General features: G+C 38.9%; 1 protein-coding gene across 1 annotated transcript in view; it reads right to left on the reverse strand.

Annotated features, from left to right (window-relative positions):
- txnrd2.2 (thioredoxin reductase 2, tandem duplicate 2) overlaps positions 1-25,184 on the reverse strand; it is a 42,824-nt gene extending 17,640 nt beyond the window's left edge. The window contains exons 1-11 of the mRNA XM_036598866.1: positions 25,029-25,184; positions 22,983-23,048; positions 21,792-21,848; positions 21,546-21,690; positions 19,205-19,279; positions 15,328-15,406; positions 15,146-15,208; positions 13,487-13,557; positions 8,097-8,116; positions 6,705-6,796; positions 4,187-4,361 (exon numbers count right to left, since the gene is read on the reverse strand). Of these exons, the coding sequence (XP_036454759.1) occupies positions 4,187-4,361; positions 6,705-6,796; positions 8,097-8,116; positions 13,487-13,557; positions 15,146-15,208; positions 15,328-15,406; positions 19,205-19,279; positions 21,546-21,690; positions 21,792-21,848; positions 22,983-23,048; positions 25,029-25,122 (937 nt within the window). The 5' untranslated portion in view covers positions 25,123-25,184. The remainder of the gene's footprint in view (positions 1-4,186; positions 4,362-6,704; positions 6,797-8,096; positions 8,117-13,486; positions 13,558-15,145; positions 15,209-15,327; positions 15,407-19,204; positions 19,280-21,545; positions 21,691-21,791; positions 21,849-22,982; positions 23,049-25,028) is intronic.
- Positions 25,185-25,193: the final 9 nt, after the last annotated feature.

Raw genomic sequence — 25,193 nt, forward strand, 5'->3', positions numbered from 1 at the left:
CACACACACACACACTCAAGTCTGCCTCTTTCCATCACAATAAACAGTGTTACAGCAGCAGAACCCAGAGGTTCCACACTGATGTTATCAGCCAAAAAGCACAACAAACCCCCGCGCTCCCTCTTCCTGTCTAAAGCCCAGCAACAACTTCCCCCAACTCAGACACAGCAAGAGCCAAACCATGAGGCCTAGCGAAGTCTCTCCTTTTCACACATGGGCATGAACCTTCGAGTGATACAGTAAAATTTTAACATCTTTTATACAAATACAATCCTAGAAAAGCCGGGGCAGTATAAGAAATACAAATAAAAACAGAAAGCAGTGATTTATGAATCCATTTTGACCTACATCTAAATGAAAACATGCCAAAAATGCATCAGCAATTAGTCAAACTGTTTAAAATCATTAAAAGATACAGGGAATCCAGAAAAATGTCTGCAAGGCAAAAATCACAACGAATTGCTTCTGATGGTCGACCCCTCAGGCAGCACTGCACTAAAAACTGGCATGTTTCTGTGATGGATATCACCACATGGGCTCGGGAACACTTTAACAAACCGCTGTTGCATCCACACAAGCTAAGACTGTACTAACTGGGGGTGGGGGGAGTGGGGGATTTTAGTGAAAATATTTTTTGTGAATGCGTCATTTACACTGAAAGATATGAAAATTCTGAAGCAACACATCACTGTTGCTGGAACAAAACCTCATATCTCCAAAATGGTAACTTTACAGGAGAAGGAAAAAACCTACTTTACTTTTAATGTAAGTCAATGGAACCAGACTTTTTTCCAAGTCATTTTAGGCCGTTTCTTTTGGTCCATTCATCATGAAATTGACACATAATGTAAAGAGCGACAAGCCTTTTTACAATTATATCAAAAACTGAAAAAAAGTCAAAAATGGAGATACGAGGTTTTCTTCCGACAGCAGCGATAAGTTGCCTTCTAGATGACGTCTTTTTTAGGGACGTCCATGCTCATTTCAACATGACAACACTAAGAAACATTCTGTACATGTTTGAACGGCATGGCCACATAATCAGAGAGTGCGGGTGCTAAACTGTCCTGCCTGTCTCTTAATGAATGTAATAATAATGATGTTAATGATAATAATGTGTGGCACATTATGAAGAGCAACACATGACAACAAAGGCACTTGGGCAGCTGTAGACTTGTATAACTGAAGAATGGCAAAACATGTCACTTTCAAAACTGGATCAACTGGTATCTTCAGTCCCCAAACGTTTATTAAGTGGAAATGTGATGCAACCCAGCAGTAAACATGCTCCTGTCCCGACTTTTTTGGAATATGCTGTAGGCTGCATATTTGGAATGAGAATTTTTTTAGAAAAAACAATAGTATTCATAAGTCATCAAATATGATGATTTTCTACAGTTTTCACTTTAATACAGGTGAAACAGAATTTACAAATCACTGCTTTCTGTTTTTTTTCACACCCAACTTTTGTGCCAACTTTTCTGGAATGAAGTTTGTACGGTAATTATCTATTTATAGCCAATTATTGTCAAGTTATCTGCCTTGACATAAAAAATAAACTTGTAATACATCCAAATATAACAACGGCATAATGGGCTGACATTTACAGCAGTGACAAGTGCTTTAAACCTGGCTTGTCCTCATCAAAACAAAATTCTTGACCTGCAGTTAGTGGTCCATACAAGTGGCTGTTGGGCTTTCATGCACGCACAGTGTCTGTGTGCCGGCTTTAGGAGTGATAAGCTCCCTCTTAGTGAAAGACTGCCTTTGTTTCACAGTCCAGCAGCAACAAAACCCACAAAGAACCATCGCAAGAATGTCCTTGCTTTCACTCAGGCAAGGACAGCCCATAATAACTAGAACGGACACCGGCACGCTCAAACGCACAGTTGTCACCCGTCAGACAGTCCACAATAACTGTTCCATTCATTGAGGGAAGAGCATCAAAATAAAAACAAATAAAAAGACAAGCCACTACATTAATTATCTATAATTAGCTATTTATGACAACGGATTACAGCCAAGTTAGCACTACCATTCGGGCATTCTAGCCTACGCAGGGCATGTGTATGTGTTTCAGTGGTGAGGAAGGTGGAGGAAACACTGAATTGAGGGGCTGCATTTGTTGAGTTTTCAAGCAGTTAGTGGCAGCCAAGCTCTACCAATAATGTCAGGCCTCTAAAATAGGGATGAAATGATAAGGCAACTGTGGGCCAATCCATATATCTGATATTTTTTATGTATGTATCTACTGCTGCTGATAGAGATACATATTTATAAAATGCAGAAATTGGGACATCTGACTGGATTAGTAATGTGGAGAAATATAACACATTCTGTAGGATGACAGATATAGAAAAGTTAATAAAATGTAAATATTTTAGCATAGAAGGCCGGCATCACTTTTTAATGTAGAAATTGGGACGTCTCCCTGGATTAGCAATGTGGAGAAATTTAATACTTATTTCTGTGGGATTGAAGATACAGTAAAGTCAATAAAACGTCATTATTTTTAGCGAAGTAGGCCATAATCACCTTGTAATGTAGAAATTGGGACATGTCCCTGGATTAACAATGTGGAGAAATATAACACTTATTTCTGCAGTATTATAGATATAGTAAAGTCAATAAAATGTAAACATTTTTAGCACAGTAGACAGGCATCACCTAAATGTTCTGCTCTTTCAAAGTCCAATACGTGCATAATCAAAAAAAAAGTAGGAAATGAGAGAGAGTGCAAAAGAGAGGAAAAGCATGAGATGAGAAAGAGAGACCACTCAAAGTAGAGAGGAAAAACATGAGACAGAACTCATTAGAGAGGGAGAGAAAGCATGAGACGAGAGAAAGAGTGCAAAAGAGAGAGATACAAGGCATGAGGCAAGAGAAAGAAAGAGTGCAAAAGAGAGAGATACAAGGCATGAGGCAAGAGAAAGAAAGAGTGCAAAAGAGAGAGATACAAGGCATGAGACAAGAGAAAGAAAGAGTGCAAATAAGAGAGATAGAAAGTATGAGATGATAGAGAGAAAGAGAGCTCAAAAGAGAGAAAAAGCATGAGATGAGAGAGAGAAAGAGATAGAAAAAAATATGAGACAAGAGAGAGAAAGAGAGAGAAAAAACATGAGACTAAAGAGAATGCAAAGGAGAGAGAGAAAAAGCAAGAGACAAGAGAGAGAGCACACTAAAAAGAGAGAGAGAAAGCATGAGACAAACAGTAGAAAGATATACACACGAAAGCTCAGGATGAAAATTAGAAATTGAGAGATAAAGAAAGAGAGTGAGGCAGAAAAAAGCATTAGAAAGCAAATCATGAGAACATAAGAGACAGACAGAGAGACAGAGTGAGACAGACGGAGACAGAAAAAAAACATGAGAACATTTGTGAGAACGAGAGAGAGCGCAACTGACAGAGAGAGAGAGAGAGAGAGAGAGAGAGAGAGAGAGAGAGAGAGAGAGAGAGACAGACAGACAGACAGACAGACAGACAGACAGAAACAGAGAGATAGAAAACAGCCATGAGAACTTTCTTTTCTACTGTATGCCACAGTATCTTCATCATCTCCATCCTCCTCCTCTCTCAGGGAAACATCGTTCGACACCCCCGCTGTCAAAAAATAAACCAACGCCGGCCTGCCGGATATTACCCACAATCCCCCCACCACCGCGACCACGCAGCTCACACGAACGAGAGTAAAAGAGGAGAAGAATGTGGACAGTGACTGTGCCGAGGGATGGACACATGCTGAGGGATGAAGAGAACGAAGGGGGGAAGAAAAAAAAAAAGAAAATTTCCCCCCTCCAGCTGGGTTTCCGTAGCGGAGGGGAAAGCCCAGAGCGAGAGAACAAAGTGGGGAAGCCAGTGATTAACACATCCCCTGATGATTCCAGCTCTCTCTTTATTATGTTGTTTTCAGTGGTGATAGCCCCTCTGTCTGCTGACCCAGCAGTCTGCAGGACGCATGTGCCCGTTTGCATGCAAGATAATAAAAGCAACGGTTGACAGATTTTAGATGAGGATGCAGGCGTTCAGCATGAGATCCAGCTTGCACGTGACGTGAAGGACAGAATTACGAGACCAAGGTCACCATGCGAGGATCATCGAGCAGCTTCACTGCACTAACGTCAGCTTTAGCCGGTTAGACAGCTCTAATGTATTCGCACACTGCTGGTAAAATGAGCCTCTCCTCACCTACAGCCCACAGCACCGTGCTGAACGTGTCCTGATGTTCCTGCTTGCTCTGCGTGTCGGTCCAGGTGACCTGCAGAAGCCCCGACGGAAGCTTCTCCACCTTCTTAGGCACGGCGTCCCAGGAGAAACGCGTCCCGTACGCCTCCATGTAGTCCGTCACCAGCCGGGACATTTGCTGAAAGAAGCATCAGTAAAGAGGAACAGCAGTGAATCTACGTGAATGCACTTTCAGCAAAAAGGGTTCTATATAGTACCAAAAAGGGTTCTGTAACTTGTAAGAACAGCAGAACCATTTTGGAGATGCACAGATCCGATTTTGAAAAAGTTCTCACTCTCTCAGGGAAACAGACATGGTTCTACATAATACAAAACAGGGTTCTGCTACTGTTACAAGTTAAGACGCAGAATTATACAGCTTATATATGTATATATAGCTAAATGTTTATGTCAACTATAACTTAAAACAAAATGAACCATTTTAAATAATAAATAATATAAATAATTAAATAAAATAATTAAATAATAATCCTCAAATAATAAAAATATTAACTAGAATTTGGATATAATAATATTTAAATAACAGTAACAACCCTAATGATATTCTAACTTAATCTTAACAACAACAACAACAACAACAACAACAACAACAACAAAGCCACATAAAAATACAGTCTGGGCTGTCAAGGTTCTATCTATCTATCTATCTATCTATCTATCTATATATATAGAAATTTCAAATAATAAACCTATTAACTAGAACTTGGATATAATATTTGTATAACAATAACAACCCTAATTATATTTAAAATAATAATAATAATAATGATAATAATAATTATTATAATATTACAAAGGCAATAATAATAAAAATTACAAAGGCACACATAAAAATACAGTCCGGGTTGTCAAGGTTCTATCAATTATCTTTACTAAAGAACCTCAAAAACCTTTTTCCTCTAGAATTATTTTATATATATGTATACACACACACACACACACACACACACACACACACACACACACAGTCACTAGAGTTCTCAAGACAAGTTGCAAACTATCCAAACTACTGTTATATGGAATACTACATAGCATGCTTTAAGTAATGTATACGCTGCATGCTGAATACTGAATTTTGCAAACGTGGCGATATGGTGGACGACTGTAACCCAGCATCTTCCTTTAGCCATTACTGGTGTTCCTAGTGTGCTGCTTAATGAGAAAATCACGGCAAAGCACAAGGCATTAGAGTCAAACCATTAATTACAGATTTGGGATTCAAAAACAAGGCAATAAAACAAGTCTGGCCAAGTTTGACATCCTGTTTTCCTGTAGCGTTCTGGCAGGTTTGGCAGAGGTGACTCACTAGAGAGAGTAACACAGCGGGTCAGAGAGTCTCTGTTTCTGTTTGTGTAAAAGCTCTTCCACAGTGTTTCTCCAGCTTAGATCTGTTTTCTGGAGCGCCTTGGACAAATCAAGTGCAATCAGACCCTGGCCCATATCAATCCTGATCCCTGATAAAGGGTATATGGCGCCACATCCTGGACTAAGATACCAGGCACTGTGAAGAGGCCGAGGTATGTAGAACATCTGCCCACTGAAAACCAAACTAGGGCCATTAGCTACGCAAATCTTGCAGAGACGGATCACAGGAGCCTGGAAACAAGCATAAACTGTGTCTGCAGATATCTTTAAAAAATTAATTTGTGTTTCATAACACTTAAAATGATCTATTTTGGGATGTGGTTGGCAAAGCTGTAGGGACAGATTGCTGACCAGGCCACTGAGGCTAGTGCAAATGCCATAAACTTGGGGGCAGTCAAGGGCCGGAGGTTAGGGAACCAGCCCTGTGACTGGAAGGCTGCCGGTTCGATCCCTTGAGCAAGGCACCTAAGCCCTAACTGCTCCCCGAGCTCTGCGGATAGGGCAGCCCACTGCTCCGGGCACATGTGCTCACTGCCCCCTAGTGTGTGTATGCATTCACTAGTGTGTATGTGGTGTTTCACTGCACGGATGGATTAAATGTGGAGGTGAAATTTCCCCGTTGTGGGACTAATAAGGGTCACTTAATCTATAAAATCTTAAAAAAACAAAATATTAACTTTTAATTAGTGTGCAGTAGCTTGTTTCTTGCTCAGTTCTATTACATTATTGCACACTTACATTATTCATAATACAAAATAGGATAGGAAAAGTAAAATAAACACAGTTGTATGCCAAAATTTGGGCGATCCTGGTTCAATTACATGTTTCATTGATTTTCCAAGTGAAAATAAGTTCACACATTCTCTACAGATGACACCGTTCTGCACATTTATTTTTTTTAACTTTTGATACTTTTAATGTATTAAACCTTTAATTTTATAAAACTTTAATATCTTTAAATCTCTATAACAGAACTATTTTTCAAATAGCTGTTTGGAAAAATGAGAATCAGAGGCAGGTTTTGTATTTTAAAGCAGGAGTTCTGCAGGAGGAGGGTCGGTCAGAGAAATCATATTTTCTGTGTTTAATGCAATACCTGGTCGAACCCCCGGAGGGCGATGCTGCGCACCATCACAGTGGCGTCCAGTCCGATGCCTGTGAGAAACCCAGCACACTCCAAACCCACATCTTCACTCAGAGTTCAGGAAAATACACATCAACATATGAACAAGTGTAGATTAGTGTTTTGCTATTATACTGCTATTATCAAATTATCATATTGCTATTATTATATTGCTTCCTATTGCAATTATGATACACCTTGCAATGTATATACACGTAATGAATGAGTAATGTGATACGGATAAAGATGAGCCTGTATTTTATATATATGATACACTCATTTTTATTATTTTTTTGTCTTGTCTCTTTAACTGAAGATTGTGCTCAGATGACTCTCAGGCAGATCTGATCTACTCATCTGAGGCTTTTGCACAAAACTATACTTAAAAAACCCAGTTTGAGTGTATTTTAAAGTATTTTAAATTAGAAAAGAATGCAAAATAGGAGCATTATTACTACATAGTTATTACATTATTATTACAAAGTGGTGTCAGACTTCTGGACAGTGCGCACAATATATTATTCTCATTAAAAATATTATTATTCTTTTAAAAGCGTCCATTAGAGGCAATTTTGCAAGTTCATCATGTTCTGTCCCTCAATATCTGTGCACCAATCCAAACACCACTCTGGTTAAAGGGAGAATTCCATTGATTGATGTTTCAGAATTTCTGCCTAATTCATTGGTTGAGACGTAAACAAAGAGTTCTTTGATGTGAAAAGGTTCATTGTAGAGAAACTTCTTGAACTTCTTTACAGTGGTGGTAATGGGAACCAGGGGTCACCATGTCTACAGCACAAATACAGACACTTTATTTACTGTCCAAAACCTCCACGTCTTCTGAGTTTTTATACGCAATAATGTCTAATAATTTAATAATCTGAAAAAATAAGTTTTCTTTCGGGACTGTTTTGCCTCACAGCAACCTGCATGTATCTCTCCACCATAAATGGATTTCAAAAATGGCTTATCTCTTGAAAAACATTGTCTAGAGCTTTAATTCTGAACTATTTCATGCAATAACTTTCCGTGAAGAAGTTTTTGGAGGCACTAAACTCTTCAGGCGTCTGGTTCCTATCACCACCACTGTGAAGAATTTTGAGTCTGTAAGCTTCTCTAGAAGGGAGAGATTCATATTAAACCACTCCGAAGGACTTTTTTTTACATGTTAACCATTTTAATTATGCAGAAATTTTCCATATTAACTTTATCTGAAGACACTGCCTGTGTTATTTTGTAATGCAACAACATAAACACTTCTTCTGCACAAAGATCTGTACCAACGGTGTCAAATGTTTCACCTTTCTGTCAACCCTCTTCTGGACTAAGATAAATCCAATTAGAGTCAATAGTGCAAAAGGATACAGCTGGCTCCAACCACTAGCCTGAAACACACAAAACAGGGGAACACATTAGGAGTGCAAAGAACATGTTCAATATCTAACTAAATGTCTGTACAGTTAAAAGCATAAACAGAGGATAGTGGTACAGCCCAGAGCACACAGGCCCAACAGTCTCCAACAAACACTGACAAACCCAAACGTTGGGCTGGTGTGTTGTACCTGTGTGTGATTGTTGGGAGTTGCTAGAACGTTCTCGCTCATGTACACTGGTTCATTTGGGCTGTCAGAGCTTATACTGGGACAGAATAAAGCCAAACACTGGAACGACGGGGTTTTGGTGAGGACTGGAGGTGTTCTGGCGAGGAATATTTGCAGTGGAATGGAGGTGTTAAGAGTGCTTTGGTGGATAATGCTGGTGTTTTGACAGAGAATGGTGGCGTTTGGTGAAGAATGGTGGTGCTTAGAAGGAGAATGGCGGTGCACTGCAAAGAATAGCAGTGTTTGATGAAGAATGGTGGTGTTGAGATGGAGAACGGTGGTACATGGCAAAGAATGTTGGTGTTTGGTGAAGAATGGTGGTGTTTAGATGGAGAATGATGGTGTTTGTTGGAGAATGCTAATGTTTGGTGAAGAGGCGTGGTGTTTTGATACACGACAGTGGTACACAGCAAAGAATAGTGGTGTTTGGTGAAGATTGGTGGTGTTCAGATGGAGAATGGTTGTATACGGTAAAGAATGGTGTTGCTTCATGAAGAATGGTGGTGTATAAAAGGAGAATGAAGGTGTTGGAAAATGTTGGTGTTTGGTGAAGAATGGTGGTGTTGAGATGGAGAATGGTGGTACATGGCAAAGAATCGTGGTGCTTCATGAAGAATGGTGGTGTTTTGATGGACAATGATGGTGTTTGTTGGAGAATGCTAATGTTTGGTGAAAAATGGTGGTGTTGAGATGGAGAATGGTGGTACACGGGCAAAGAATGGTGTTGCTTCATGAAGAACGGTGGTGTATAAATGGAGAACGATGGTATTTGTTGGAAAATGGTGATGTTTGGTGAAGAAAGGGAGTGTTTAGATGGAGAATGGTGATACACGGCAAAGAATGGTGGTGCTTTGTGAAGAATGGTGGTGTTTTGATGGACAATGATGGTGTTTGTTGGAGAATGCTAATGTTTGGTGAAGAATGGTGGTGTTTTGATGGAGAATGGTGGTACACGGCAAAGAACGGTGTTGCCTCATGAAGAATGGTGGTGTATAAATGGAGAACAATGGTATTTGTTGGAAAATGGTGATGTTTGGTGAAGAATGCAAGTGTTTAGATGGAGAATGGTGGTACACGGCAAAGAATGTCGGTGTTTGGTGAAGAATGGTGGTGTTTTGACGGAAAACGACGGTACACGGCAAAGAACAGTGGTGCTTTGCGAAGAATAGTGGTGTTTAGATGGAGAACGGCGCTGTTTGGTGAAGAATGTTTGGAGGAGAATGTTAGTGCTTAGAGAGGAATGATGGTGTTTGGTGAATAATGGTGTCACTGGACGTCCACAGCCATCGTTAAGATTTGTTAAATTTCATCACCAGCAAACTTGATTTAACATAAGTACATGAAGCACTGATCAGCCAATCCAAGTATTGGATGCTGACTACAAATAATACTGAGCTTCCTCAAGGAGAGGTTGGGAAATGGTTGAACAAACACACTGAAAGACATAAAATCACCAAGTACTGTATAAATACTATTTGTATTTATTCCAATCGTGCTTTTCCAAGAAAATAAATGCATACTGAACAGATAAACAGCTGTTTAAATGAAAAACATGACAATGCCCCAACCGACCTCAGAGATTAGTCATCATCGTGACAGAGCGTGTTCCACAGCTTTAGAAGAATAAAGGAAAAGACTGAGAACAGACGAGAAAAGAGAGGGAGGCGAGGTCTAATGGAAGGTTTCAGAGGTTTCGCGTGTGCGGTCGGGGTGATGAAGTGAAAGGTAATTGCAGGTGCTGTGGCTAATCCTCACAAACGTGATGCTATGTTGTTAGCGTCTGTTAGCGTCTCGGTCCAGACTACACACTGCTGAGTGATGCCCGCATCTGACATACACACTCAGACAGACTTACGGAGACCACCCTGCAGACCAACAGCCATCTACACTCAGCATTCTTTCGTGTTCTGGCTTAGCAAAGGATTAGGAGCAGAATGTCAGCACTGTATCCTCCTCTCACTGCACCAAAACATCTCCACACGCCCCCATGTGAGGGATATTATGTTACTTATGGTCCGTCTGCCATCATTCAGAACTGTCCTTAAAGGGAAATTACCCACATTTTCAAAATTTCCATGTAATTCAATGGTTGAAACAGAAGTGATTCAGAGTGGTTTGATGAGAAATAACCAATCAGATTTCTTTACGTTGGTGGTGATAGAAATCAGAGGTTGTGACGTCTATAACACAAATATAGCCATTTTATTTACTATCCAAAATGGCCAGTGAAGCTACACGTCTCCTGAGTTTTTATATATAACATTAATCATGATGAATAATGGTTAATCTGGGGGAGGGAGGTTTACTTTGAGGACTATTTTGCCTTAAATAAAACATTTTTTGTCATTAACAAATAAAAAAATGCAGTTTAGGTCAAAATCTTATGGCAAAACTACCATAAAACAGTTTTTATATGCAATGCTGATTACGGTAAAATAGTAAGAAATCTGAAAAAATGAGTTTCCTTTTGGGACTATTTTGCCTCACAACAAGTGACTATTTCATGCAGTAACTTTCTGTGAGGGAGCTTTTAGAGGCATTAAACTCTTCAGACGTCGGGTTCCCATCACCACCACTGTGAACACTTCTGACTCGGTAAGTTTCTCTGAGCATTTCACATCAAACCTCTGATGAATGACTTTGTTTACATCTTAACCATTTAATTATGCAGACATTTTGAACAAGTAAGGAGGGCTCTGCAGCACCCCCAGATTTCAGGATTGTTTACTCGCAACTGCTAAAAACAGCAGAAGAATAACAACAGAACTTTGAAATATTCTAAGCATTGAAAAAGTGTGGAGTCTGTATTTTTAAAATTTTATGTATACAAGTTCAAAATCTACCCGCTGGTTAAGTTATTGCTCCATTTTGGAGAGAAGTGAATCGCTTCCCATGCCAACTGTTCACGAAAACTTTCCTAAGAAAAAACTTGCGAAGGTTTTTAAAACAAACACTAAGAAGTTTATAAAAAACTTATTAACTACAATTCTTGAAAAAACTTAAGTAGTTCTCAAATATTCTCATAAGATAATCTTAATTAGCTCCTTAAGACTTTCGGAAGTAAATCTTCTTTGTTTTCTTATGTCGGCTACATTGCATTTAACAGCTTCCCATAAACGACACAAGATACAATTTGAATTTGTATTAACTGTTATTTCCGTTAGTTTAAACCACTCAGAGGCGCAAAAGAGAGGCAATACATCAAACCAAGCATTTAAAAAAATGTAGCTAACCAAATCTAAAGGTGATGGAGGAAGAAACAGCCAACAGGACAAATCCTCCTTAGAAAATATGATAATTGTTGGGCGACGGACGAGGATGAGGAGCAGCGGAGATAAATTTAGATGCTCACCTCGTCAACTCTTACAGCCGGAGGCAGAGTGAGTCTGTTGTAAGTTTAAGAAAACATTTAAGGACATAATACAACATAGAACACAGAACAGTTGTCCTTAGGACTATTCTGAAGAAAATAAGAGAATTCTTAAATTATTTCAAGAATAACATTATTCCATAACTTTTTTCTTAAGAATTAAGTTATGAAAAAAAACACACATTTAAGAAGATTTTCTTTTCTAAGACACTTTTGTGAATCTAGCCCTAGGAGTTTCTAGCAGGCTAGTTCTGTGTCCCAAAGTGGGCATCGTTAACGTAAACGTAAAAATTTCAGTCAAAGTAATTATCTCCCATCCATCATCCTTCAACCACCGTAAACACCTCCCACTAGATGTGCGTGTGTAGCTGGATGAGTGTGAAACAAGTGGTTCCTGTGCCTCATATGAACAATCTGATTGGACAACATCATGAGAGTTTAATACTAATCAAAGGAATTAATTAATTAATTAAGTGGATATAATCACTGATCTGATTTACTGGACTGGAGCGTGAGCACTGGTGTTATTATTCCTCTGCTGTCAGCTCCAAAATTATCGATGCCAACGGTAAAGATGGGAAAACAAAGTCATGAAAAGTGTCTTTGGTAATCAGATCCCTCTCACTTTGAAAATGAGGGAAATCTAGCATTAAATTGAACTAAATGTAGTGTAAGAAAACAAATAACCTCATCAGATTTTTTTCCATTTGGCACAATGACTGGCGCCCATGGAAATTTCTTACGAACAACGTAACTCTGTATATATCTAGTATATACAGATATATATACAGCTCTCCTTGCCCCCCTCCTCTCTCTCTCGTGCGTGCCAGTCTCTACCCACAGTTCCGTCCGTCACTCAGCGATGCCCCGCCAGCAGGTGATTGGCTGTCGACTCTATTGACCCTCTAGCTGCTCACCTGACAACTCATCCACAACATGCCACAGCAGCAGCTGGAGCGGAGAACACAGCTGCCGCACGCTGAGCTCACTGTAAGTGTGCACGTGTGATATAAACTAGGAAACAGCATCTACATGAGTGCATGCAAAATTATATACACTGACCAGACACTTCATTAAGTCCACCTCCTTGTTTCTACACTCTTTGTCCATTTTATCAGCTTCACTGACCATGTAGGTGCACTTTGTAGTTCTACAGTTACAGACTGTAGTCCATCTGTTTCTCTGCATACTTTGTTAGCCCCCTTGTACCCTGTTCTTCAGTGGTCAGGACCCCCATGGACCCTCACAGAGCAGGTATTATTTGGGTGGTAGGTCATTCTCAGCTCTGCAGTAACACTGACGTGGTGGTGGTGGTGTGTTATTGTGTGTTGCACTGGTACAAGTGGATCAGACCCAGCAGTGTTGCTGAAGTTTTGTGCCTGATTACTGTCCAGTCTATTAGATACTCCTTGCTGGTCCATCTTGCGTGTAAAATCATAGACAATAGTAGTTGCTGTTGTGACTTTATCTCATAAGAAACAAAGTCTGATTGATGCATCTATTTATATCATTTATAAGTGCTTTCGCTACACAGTGGCATTTTAACTGCTGTTTGAACAATTTTTTCATTTTGGCCATTGTTTTTACAGAATTTGAAAATTCCGCCACGTCACCATTTCATGGCTGAGATTTCGTGATGTACTGAATAACGTTAAAGTGAACCACTATGAGGTCAGAGATTTACACCCCTAGAGAAACGTGATGGACAGACACAGTACAACAGAACAGGGAAAGGAAAGAGGTTATGAGGTTATCTATCATGGATCACTTCATCACTCACTCACGTTTTTCCTGGAGACTCTTTGAGCCAGAAGAGATCATCGCTGCTGATGCCGAACTCCAGAGCTCCTGGAACCTGCAATACGGAACAGAAACTTCAGCAGCTTCCTCTGACAGAACCTTATCTGGACAGCAAGAACAGTCCGATCAGAATGACAACACCCACAGCATGATTCACAACCAAGATATGTTTTATATATAAATATATATATATATTCATCCTTTATCTTTCTTTCATCCTTTCTATCATCCTTTCATCCTTCCTTTTTTCCTTTCATTCATCCTTTCTATCATCCTTTTTATTCTTTCATTGTTTCATCCTTTTATCCTTCCTTCCTTTCTTTCAGTCTATCCTTTTTATTCTTTTATCATTTCATCCTTTCATTCATCCTTTCACCCTTCCTTTCTTTCATTCATTCTTTCATCTTTTTTATTCTTTCATCGTTTCATCCTTCCTTCCTTTCTTTCTTTCTTTCATCCTTTTTTCTTTCATTGTTTCATCCTTTCATCCTTCCTTTCTTTCTTTCAGTCAGTCTATCCTTTTTATTCTTTTATCATTTCATCCTTACATTCATCCTTTCACTCTTCCTTTCTTTCATCTTTTTTATTCTTTCATCGTTTCATCCTTTCATCCTTCCTTTCTTTCTTTCATTCATCCTTTTTATTCTTTCATTGTTTCATCCTTTCATCCTTCCTTTCTTTCTTCCTTTCTTTCTTTCAGTCAGTCTATCCTTTTTATTCTTTTATCATTTCATCCTTACATTCATCCTTTCACTCTTCCTTTCTTTCATCTTTTTTATTCTTTTATCGTTTCATCCTTTCTTCCTTCCTTTCATCCTTCCTTTCTTTCTTTCATTCATTCTTTTTATTCTTTCATTGTTTCATCCTTCCTTTCTTTCTTCCTTTCTTTCTTTCAGTCAGTCTATCCTTTTTATTCTTTTATCATTTCATCCTTTCATTCATCCTTTCATCCTTCCTTTCCTTCATTCATCTTTTTTTATTCTTTCATCATTTCATCGTTTCATCATTTCATTCTTTTTTTCTTTCTTTCTTTCTTTCTTTCTTTCTTTCTTTCTTTCTTTCTTTCTTTCATCCTTCCATCCTTCCTTCCAAGGTTGTGTTTACTTCTTTCACTTCAAAAGCCAACAGATTATGTTATTTGTTCAGGGCTGCCCAAATGTTTTTGTAAAAAGGTATGAAAAATGACTTTAACACTGCTGCCCCACTGAAGATGATGGAGATGATGGAGATGATTGGAAACAATGTCACATGATATATTGCGTTCACAGAATGAAAGTAATGCTACTGAATTACTACTGAAGTAATAAATACATTCTGATGAAGCTTATTTTGTCTGTTCACACAGCCATAACAAAAAGCACTGCTTTTTAAAAAGAAAAAACTTCCTTTAGGATCAAAAAGAGCAAATAAATGAAATGCTGACAGGCCAAATGTATCTCCAGTTAAACTCCAGTCAAATCACCCCCGCCTGCACTCCTGGGAGGGAAGCAAAGTCTGCCTCCCTGTAAGCATTTTATCACTGACTGCTCACTGAACAGAAGTAATTAAAAGTCCCATCCTTACAGACAGAAGGAGGAAACATTATCAGACGCTCGCTCACAAGTTTTAACAGCAAGGTCAGACACTACAACACAGACACTTACATGCGTGGGGTACTTCGGTCGTCCACCAGTGGCTATCACAACGTTCCGGGCTGTCACAGTCATCTGCAGATAGGAAGCAAAGTCATAGAGAACAATAATTAAAGTGCACGACTCCACTACTAATGTCCTTCACAGTGATGACCTTAAATAAAATAAAATAACATTTTTATCAAAGCAGGTACCTCCTTTCCTTTGGCATTCATGCCTCTGATAGTGTGCTCGTCCACCAGACTGCCTTTCATATTCAGATACTTCACTTTCCTGCACAAACACAGAGAGGCTACTGTACGGTATGCATCAACGACAGCCCATGACCCCAAACAACCACAGCAGGCCAGCCTTACGGTCATGACACTGGCTTACTTCACGGTTTTACTTCTTTTATTTTTCTCTACTTTTGTGATTTCTCTGGAAAATACTTCCTTTTACTCTTACTCTACACATATGCAAAAGTTTGAGCACCCCATGTCAAACATGTTTTGCTGATTTTTTGAATTAAAATAAGTTAACACATCCTATACAAACGGCTTAAATATGGCACTGTTCTGTACAGTTTAGTGCACAATTTCTATTACTTTCTTAGTTTAACATATTGGGGATATAAAAAAATCTAAAATGTATACAAAATATGTTTTAAAACTTCTTGCAAGATGGGGAAAATGGGCAAAGGCCACATTTTATGTTTATTTATCCCCCTGATTCGTCAAATACAGCAAATAAACAGTAACTGTGTATTAAAATGAGCAGAAGTGTGTTCTCTGTAAAGATGCTCTCCAGTGAGAGCAACAGCGGCTGCACATTCCAACCAATGAGTGTATATATCATAAACGTTTTGTCGTTTGCAAAAGTCTGTGCACCCCTGGTCAGACCACATATTTTGTTGAGGTGAAAATAAATGAACAAATCTTCTATGGAGAATATATTTCTGCACATGTTAACGGTACAATTGCTGTTTATTTGCTTATTAACATATTTTATATGTTTTTTTTTCTAATATGGTAAACTCAGCAAATAAATAAAAACTGTGCACTAAAATGTGCAGAATAATGCCGTATTTCATTGCGCTCTCTGTAGAGGATGTGTCCACTTAGAAAAGCAATAATACATGTAATTTGACCAGGGGTGTTCAAAGTTACTTAACAAGCGTAAAACTGTATATCATTCATAGAGTCAATGATTCAGCTTCTTTGCGACTGCAGCCTCTCACTCTCGTTCACACAGTGTGTGGATTCCTGCTGCAGTGAAGGGGAACCAGAGCTTTCTGCTTTACTGTTGACCTCTGAAGTTGGTCATTTTGAGGTCAGTGTCATACCCAAATTTGGAACTCTGGGTCTGATCACGGGTCCTCGTTGGAAAAAATGAACGGTGTTTTTTAAAAAAAAATCACGGCTAGTTTGTATCTCACCGCTATAGCTTTGGTTTTATAAGGACAAAAACCTTTTAAAAGCTGTATTTGTGGAAAAGGGCTTATGAGCCACACAGCACACAAGTAGCCAAACTGAACTACTACAGATGGTTTGAAGGGTTAAACTAGGAAAAAACATAAAAAAAAAATGTAATTAATAATATATCACATTAAACGACTATATATATATATATATATATATATATATATATATATATATATATATATATATATATATATATATATATACACACACCGACCTTGTTTCTAGGCTCATTGTCCATTTTATCAGCTCCACTTACTATATAGGTGCACTTTGTAGTTCTACAGTTACAGACTGTAGTCCATCTGTTTCTCTGCATACTTTGTTAGCCTGTTCTTCAGTGGTCAGGACCCCCCCATGGACCCTCACAGAGCAGGTACTATTTGGGTGGTGGATCATTCTCAGCACTGCAGCAACACTGACGTGGTGGTGGTGTGTTAGTGTGTGTTGCGCTGGTCTGAGTGGATCAGACACAGCAGTGCTGCTGGAGAATAATCCCTGATAGGCTGATGTCTGCTTCTGTTTAACAACACTCAAACTCTATTTAAGGTAAGCTGAACTAGACCACACATTTTGTTAAACTGGCCAGGATAATTAAACACTGTATTGATATTCTGTTTTGTAGGCTCACTGCAAATCAATGGGCATTTTGTACTTAAATAATAATAAAAGACAAACTTAAAATGTGTATGAAAATAACAGGGAAAGCAGTTCATTGTACAAATTACAACATTAAATATTTAATTGTGTAATGAACATTTCATCTTCTAGATGCTTGCAGTCCTGATGTTTACAAAGTATTTAACACTTGTATTAAAACTGTTTGTTAGTGTCAAATAAATAAAGAACACTTGAATTATGTAATTATATGTTTATTCTTTGTCTTTTACTTATACTTATATATTTTTTTTTACTTTTAACAGCGGCCGCGATGTGGCGACTGCTAATAACATTAATTAACCATGAACATCAACTTTATTAAGACATAAATAATGTTTACAAAGTATTTAACACTTGTATTAAAACATGTTTGTTAGTGTCAATTAAATAAAGAACACCTGAATTATATCATGTTTATTTTATTTTTTTTACTTTTTTCTTGTTTATGTCTTTGGATTTATTCATGTCAATAGCTGAATACAATTGTGTACAGTTAATATTTACTATTTCATTTAACGTTTAATGTTTAAGAACTATAACGCAAATTCAACATTTCTTAATGATGTCTTTTCACAGGTATCGTGTACTTATTCATGACTTTAAATCTCTCACTTCATTCTCAGTATCAGCCTTTTGAGAACTGCCCTTGGACAGTCTACCCTGGTCTTAAGCGCCCCCATGTGAACTTTTCATCCAGTACAGATATTAACAACCCACATCGCCCACACGTTTGTTGTGAAGGCCGTTTCAGTCTTTGATCTTCCCTCAGCTCTGCTCGCTCCATCCCATGACGGAAACTGTCAATGAAGGAATTCGAGCCAAATAAAAGTAACCTTAAGTTGCTGAACTTAAGTTGCGCCATCCAACTCAGCCTGCCACTACTTTAGGCTCATCCAGCTATGTGTTACAGCCCACAGGTGAACAGTGGAGGAAATACTGACAGCCTCAACAGCTGTTTGCCCTGAAACCACAGAGGAAAAAACACAGCAATTCTGCACAACAAAACCTGCCAGTGCACACATCATGAAGTCATAGAGAGCGCGCGCTACTTCTATACGTTAAAGCACTATAATTTCTGTGCATACAGTCGTTCAAACACTGCCGGTCAAGTGACGTGTTTTGTTACTTTTCTAAGTTAAAGTAAACATAGGTGAACACATCCTCTACAGGAAACACACGGGAAGAAGCAGGTGAACATCTGACTTCAGCTTCAAATCACTGAAGAATTAGGGGTGGGTGATAATAAATAATTGCCCCCCTCTTTGAAAGCATATGATAAATGTAACTAAAGCCCAGCAGTGAGGAGCTGAACTTTACCCTCCTCTGCTGTCACTGCAGACTGGCAGGGTCGCCTACAGAGCAGCGCTGGTAGCTGTTAATGAAGTAATGCTCTTTTTATTTATTTAATTTTTAATTTGAGTGTTGTCCCATTTCGCAGGGCAAGATTTCAACCACCACCCCTTGAAACTCAGTTCTAAGTAGTTAGGGTGACACTTGAAAGGGGTAGGGGTAAAAAGAAGAAATAGGATTGGGCCTTATATTTACTTCTAAAATCAACAAACTTTTGCATATGTTTGCAGCACAGACAAATTTGAAATCACTTGTCATATCAATAATTTGCTAACTGTCCACTTTTGTTACTTTATATATAATAACTTGTTTATACAGTGTTGATTTAAATATTATGTACTACACACCAAATGCTATGCAAGATGTTTCACTCAATATTTCAGGTACTTTTGTAAATAATTGTTCAACGATATTTATTCATTTACAATTCTAGATATTCATTTCAAAACAAATGTTATTATAATATTATTGATGTTACACAGCCTTCTCAGTCACTGTAGAATCACCTCTGTTTTCTGGACACATCTAAAAGGTCCTTTTTTTCTTAAGCAGGTTATGATTATTATTACCTGTACTGTTTTAAATGGTGTGCTTCACTCACCTGTCCTGCAGCTGGACCCTATGGCCCCAGTTCAGTGACCTGACATGGTTCTGTACAGCCTGAGACATAGTCGCCCTACAATACATAAACAGAATCATGTATACAGCACTGCGTTAAAGTTCCAGACACCTAAGCAAACTGTTTAAGTGTATCTGTGCACTGAGTGTGTTTTTATACTAGAAATACAGCATCATTTTAGAATAAATACAAACAAACAAAACATTTGTTTTCAAAAATTATGTTATGATGCCCCTAGCTATTGCACTGATTTGTTAAAGGGGAATTCCACCAATTTTTCCAAGTTTCTTCAGAATTCAGTGGTTGAGATGTAAACAAAGTCATTTAGAGTGGTTTGATGCGAAATAGTTCATTGTAGAAAGAATTACAGACTCAGATTTCTTTAATTTGTGGTGATAGGAACCAGAAGTCGCCATGTCTTTAACACAAATATAGCCATTTATTTACTATCCAAAATCACCAGTGAACCTACATGCGTCTTCTGGGTTTTTATATGTAATGTTCACAATGGAAATATATCAGAGAAGTTTTCTTTGGGGACTATTTTGCCTCACAACTCCCTGACGTAGCCCTTCACCATGAACATATTTTTAAAAAGATGTGTTTTTGGAAAAGTGCCTGCCATAAAACAATGTCTCAGACATCAGGCAGCGTAATCACAACTTAACGAGTGAATTGCGCAGAAATTTAGAAAAATGGAATTTCCCTTTAAATTCCATCTGCAGAACACCTGATTTAATTCAATGAAGAGCTAAACAGCCAAACCAGGTACTGGATGATAACTACAGTTAATACTGGGCATCACTGAGAAGTGGCCTGGAAAGGGTTTTAAACATATTAACATGCATAAATTAACTACTTACGGTATAAATATTATTTGTATTCTTTCGAATATAATTTTTGTTCTGAGAAAGCAATGCTTGTTGCTTTGCTAAATAGCTTTATAAATCTAAACAATTTCTCAGCTGCCTTAAACGTTTGCACTGTACAGTATGATATTTTAGCCCCAATCTCAGTTTAAATGAGACGTCATATGGTGTTGTTTTTCACCAGGCAGTACGGCGCGGTTACAAATTTGAATCCAGAGCTCTCTGTACGTTGGTCGAGTACCTGTATCGGTTTCCCATTACATAACAACTGCATAAGAACTGCGAAAGTAGGCTTGGTACCCCAGGAAATAGGTTCACCAACTCCAGCAATGGCGCGATCATGGATTTGCAAGAGCATAATAGGTATTTTTGTATGTATTAATTATATCATGTACTAAAATACAGAGCCCTTAAGGGGCCGAGGTTAAAAAAAAATAAATAAATAAAATAAAAAATAAAAAAAGTTAATGACATTGCGTTCCCTCGCAAATGTTTTGCATTCCCTCTCAAAATATATGCATTCCCTATAATATAATAATTCCCCAAAATATCAGAGAGCAAGCAAATGTAGGACCAGAGGCGCCCAACCACATTGCCAACATTAGAGCTTTGTTTTTAGCGTAGCTAACATTAAAGGCTGTTTTCCCAGTTTCGCCAGTCTGTGCTGAGTTTATTCAGCAATTGTTCTCTGCAGTCTCTGTAAATGTAGCTTTTACTGTACGAGGACCCTCGATCTCAGTTTCACTTTGCGCTCACTAACAGCAGAATCATGTTTGATTTTGAGAAGCGACACTACGTCTTTATATTTCAATCCAAGATCAACGGAAAATTCAATGAGCTGCTTCATCTCTGAGCTTAAGCAAAGCACAGCTTTTGCAAGTGAATGCAAACCGTTTGCATCGTAATGCAAAACATTTGCGAGGAAACGCAATGTCATTAACTTAACCACGGCCCCTTGGGGCTCCGTACTAAAATTATATCAAGTTAAAACAATATTAGAACATCTTGGCAGCAATCCAAAAAACAAAAACAAACAAACAAACAAACAGGAACACTAATTCACACTGCTGGGTTGTTTTATGTGTGTTTGAGGGTGGAGATGTGATGTTTTTTCCCCCACCTGTTCGAGAATCCTGGAAAACTCAGTCAAACACGAAGGTTCGTAAGAGAAAACTACTGCCTATTGCGCTTTTTTTACGAAAAAGCCAAGGCTCACCATGAGCTTGCTCAAAACTGACCTGACTGACTGAAACCCTGCCCCCTATCTGATGGTTAGAGTACATTCCATCAAAATCTCCTGAATTTTGCTGGAACTCTGGACATAAATCTTGGCTGCTCCTCATTTGAGAAAAAATGTTTAAGGACTTTTAGCTGAACAGCTTTGCTGTAGCACCAGTAAAACATGAGAGCTCACACATCTCCAAGTCTTCTGCTGAGATATCAGTGAAACCCACCAGTCATGTGAAACAGGCTCAGCGATTTGCCAGCCATACTTCTTAGCGTCCTTCACTGCGGTACCAAGCAGAGCAGCCTGGTGCATAAGCTTCTTGGGAATGCAGCCAACGTTCACACACGTGCCTCCGAGGCCCCATTTTGTGCCTTAAAGGAAGTAGAAAAAAGGCTTTGGTCAATGGTTTGAGACAGATTTTCTCTAAAACACACCGCAAACAAAAATCTAAACAAATTTCAAGAAGCAGCACCTCTCACAGAAGGTTCCACGTAGTCCAGGACAGCCACTTTTTGTCCCAGTTGGGCTGCTACAAGGAAAACAGATGCAAAAAAAAAAAAATCATAGACCAATGTAAGCGTAGCTATAAATGTAATAACATGCACATATAACGCCGTAACAATCAAAACACTGCATCTCATTTATACTAACGTTTCATACAAAGCTGCATCATTCAAAATATCTCCTGTTAAACCACCTCTATGTACTGTAACACAAAAAAACACTGTGAAACATGCAAAACACTGGGGTTAGTGTATAGTGCAATGTACATATCATTGTTGAAACATGCAGAATATTGTGTCTTGCTGTAAACCGAAAAATACTGAAACTTATTGTAACGCTTGCTTATAAGGCTATGTAATGTGCATGTGCGCACAAGAGAGTTGTGTTGTAGCTCCTTATGCAAGCACAATGTCTTTCGCAGAGTTTGTAGCCTGCACGCTTACACTGTTTCTAAGCTATCCGGACAGTAATGTGGATGGGAACTGTGATATTCTGCCATTAAACTATCTCTACCACACTGCATGGAGGGCGTCTTGAGTGTTTTGCTGGAGAAGACAGAGATAAATACTAGTTTCCCTCTCTTGTTTGTTTTTGTTTGTTTTAACAGCAACAAAAAACTAACATTCAAACAGTGCAGCTCATGTGGAGAACCACCAGTATGTAAACATTTAACATGCAAAATACTTTGAAACACAGCAATAGTGTCTACTTATAAAGCTGACACTTGCACAAGTTACCTATATATATATATATATATATATATATATATATATTAGTAAAAATAGTGATGCATTGCTTTGATAATGGCCCTGCAATGGACTGGCGACCTGTTCAGGGTGTATCCTGCCTTCTGCCCAATGACAACTGGGATAGGCTCCAGCACCCCACCGCGACCCAGAAGGATAAGCAGTTTAGATGATGTATGTATGTATACTTTGATAATGGGATGTATATATCTGTCTGTCTGTCTGCCCTGCGATTGACTGGCGACCTGTCCAGGGTGTATCCTGCCTTCCGCCTAATGAGAGCTGGGATAGGTTCCAGCACCCCACCGTGACCCAGAAGAATAAGCAGTTTAGAAAGTGTGTGTGTGTGTGTGTGTGTGTGTGTGTGTGTGTGTGTGTGTGTGTGTGTGTGTGCTTTGATAATGGCCACATACCTTCTTTTGAACATGCCAGTCCTCCAGAACCACCTCCAATAACCACTAAATCATAATCATATTTTCCTGCAAGAGAGGCAAGAATTAGTTAATCCACACAGAACTCAGCAACAATTAATACACACATGCAAAGCAACATGCAGGAGCATAGAGTCTCATTTCTTTTGAGCTTGTTGGAGTAACTCACCCAGACAAGTACACTAAAGTATGTAGACACCAGCATTTCTTCTGAAATCAAGGGTATTAATATAGGCTGCAGTAACAGCCTCTACTCTTCTGGGAAGGCTTTACACTAGATGTTGGAACATTGCTGTGATGATTTGATTGCAATCACCCACACGAGCATTAGTGAGGTCAGGTACTGATGTTGGATGGTCAGTTCTGGATCACTCCAACTCATCCCAAAGGAATTGGATTGAGCTCCATCACAGCCCAATGCTTGGGGGGGTTTATAGTCCATGCTTGGCATGGTGCATTGTGACCTTAGGCTCATGTGCGGCTGCTCCAGAGCATCCCAAGCTATTGGTCAGGGCTTTTTTGTGTCAGCAATGGGTGCATCTTCAAAGGGAAATTCCAACAATTTTTCAAAATTTCCACATAATTCAATTGTTGAGATGTAAGCAAAGTCATTCAGAGTGATTTGATGTGAAATTGTTCACAGTATAGAAACTTACTGACTCAGATTTCTTTACAGTGGCAGTGACAGGAACCAGGGATCACAGTGTCTACAACGCACATGTAGCCATTTTATTCATTACCAAAAACCGCCAGTAAACCTACACGTCTTCTGAGTTTTTATATATAATGCTGAAAATGTGAAATTCTATTTATATTTTTGTATATTTATTTATGTATTTTTTTACAAAAAAATAATATACATATACACACACCGATCAGGCATAACATTATGACCACATCCTTTTTCTACGCTCATTGTCCATTTTATCAGCTCCACTTACTATATAGGTGCACTTTGTAGTTCTACAGTTACAGACTGTAGTCCATCTGTTTCTCTGCATACTTTGTTAGCCCCCTTTTACCCTGTTCTTCAGTGGTCAGGACCCCCATGGACCCTCACAGAGCAGGTACTATTTGAGTGGTGGATCATTCTCAGCACTGCAGTAACACTGATGTGGTGGTGGTGTGTTAGTGTGTGCTGCGCTGGTCTGAGTGGATCAGACACAGCAGTGCAGCAGGCATCAGGCAGCATATTTGTAACCACTTTTAGGAAGGTAGCTTTTAGAGGCAATTCAGAATCAGAATTGTTCATAGTGGTGGTGATAGGAACCAGACTCCAGAAATCTCCCTCACAGAGAGCTAACATGAAGTGGTTAGAAATATACTGGCTGACGTCCAACACATTGTTTTATGATAGTTCTGTGATAAAGTTATTACTTAAAATGTATTTTAACTCATCCATTTATTATAATCCATTCGGAGGGATAAATGAAGGGCGTTGTGAGGCCAAAGAAAGCTCTTTTTCCAGATTTATAACTATTGTACCATCATCAACACTGCAAGACACGTGTAGGTTCACTGGTAGCCTGGTTTTATTTACCCAGTGATCCCTGTTGCCTATCACCACCCCTGTAAAGAAATTTGAATCTGCAACTTTCTCTATAATGAAGCATTTCACACCAAACCACTCTGATAGTCTTTGTTTACATCTCAACCTCTGAATTATGCTGAAAAAAAATGGTGTACTTCCCCTTTAAATACTTCAGACGTCTGGTTTCTATCACCACCACTGTGAGCAAGAGGTTTCTCTAGACTGAAGCATTTGAATAATATCAACACCTTAAACGTTTAACTATGCAGGGAAGTAGAAAAATCGGCGGAGTTTCCATTTAAAGCAGCTGATTTCATTCATTAGAAGGGCTTTTTGGATACTTTTGGACACGCAGTGCAGCCAAGTGAGCTGAAGTGCAAAGGAGAGTCAGCCTGAAGTTCAAGTGCTGAAGCTCCACAGACCATAAACACAAAAGACGACACAAGTAATTCAGCTCTGAGGTGTCGATTTCAATCCTCCCGACCCTAAAAACCCACCTTGACCTGTGAGGTTTCTCCTCGGGGTCTGAAAGCCAAACCTGCAGAGATGTTTCAGATGTTTGAGCCTGTGCTTGCTGTAGAGGGCCGCCATTGCTGTTCTGCTTAAGGACCTCTATAACCGTCCTGCAAGACGCCTGCTTTCCTTAATAACCTTTCCCCCCC

The sequence above is a fragment of the Colossoma macropomum genome, unplaced genomic scaffold (genome assembly GCF_904425465.1).
Source record: "Colossoma macropomum unplaced genomic scaffold, Colossoma_macropomum, whole genome shotgun sequence".
NCBI classification, from domain to species: domain Eukaryota; kingdom Metazoa; phylum Chordata; class Actinopteri; order Characiformes; family Serrasalmidae; genus Colossoma; species Colossoma macropomum.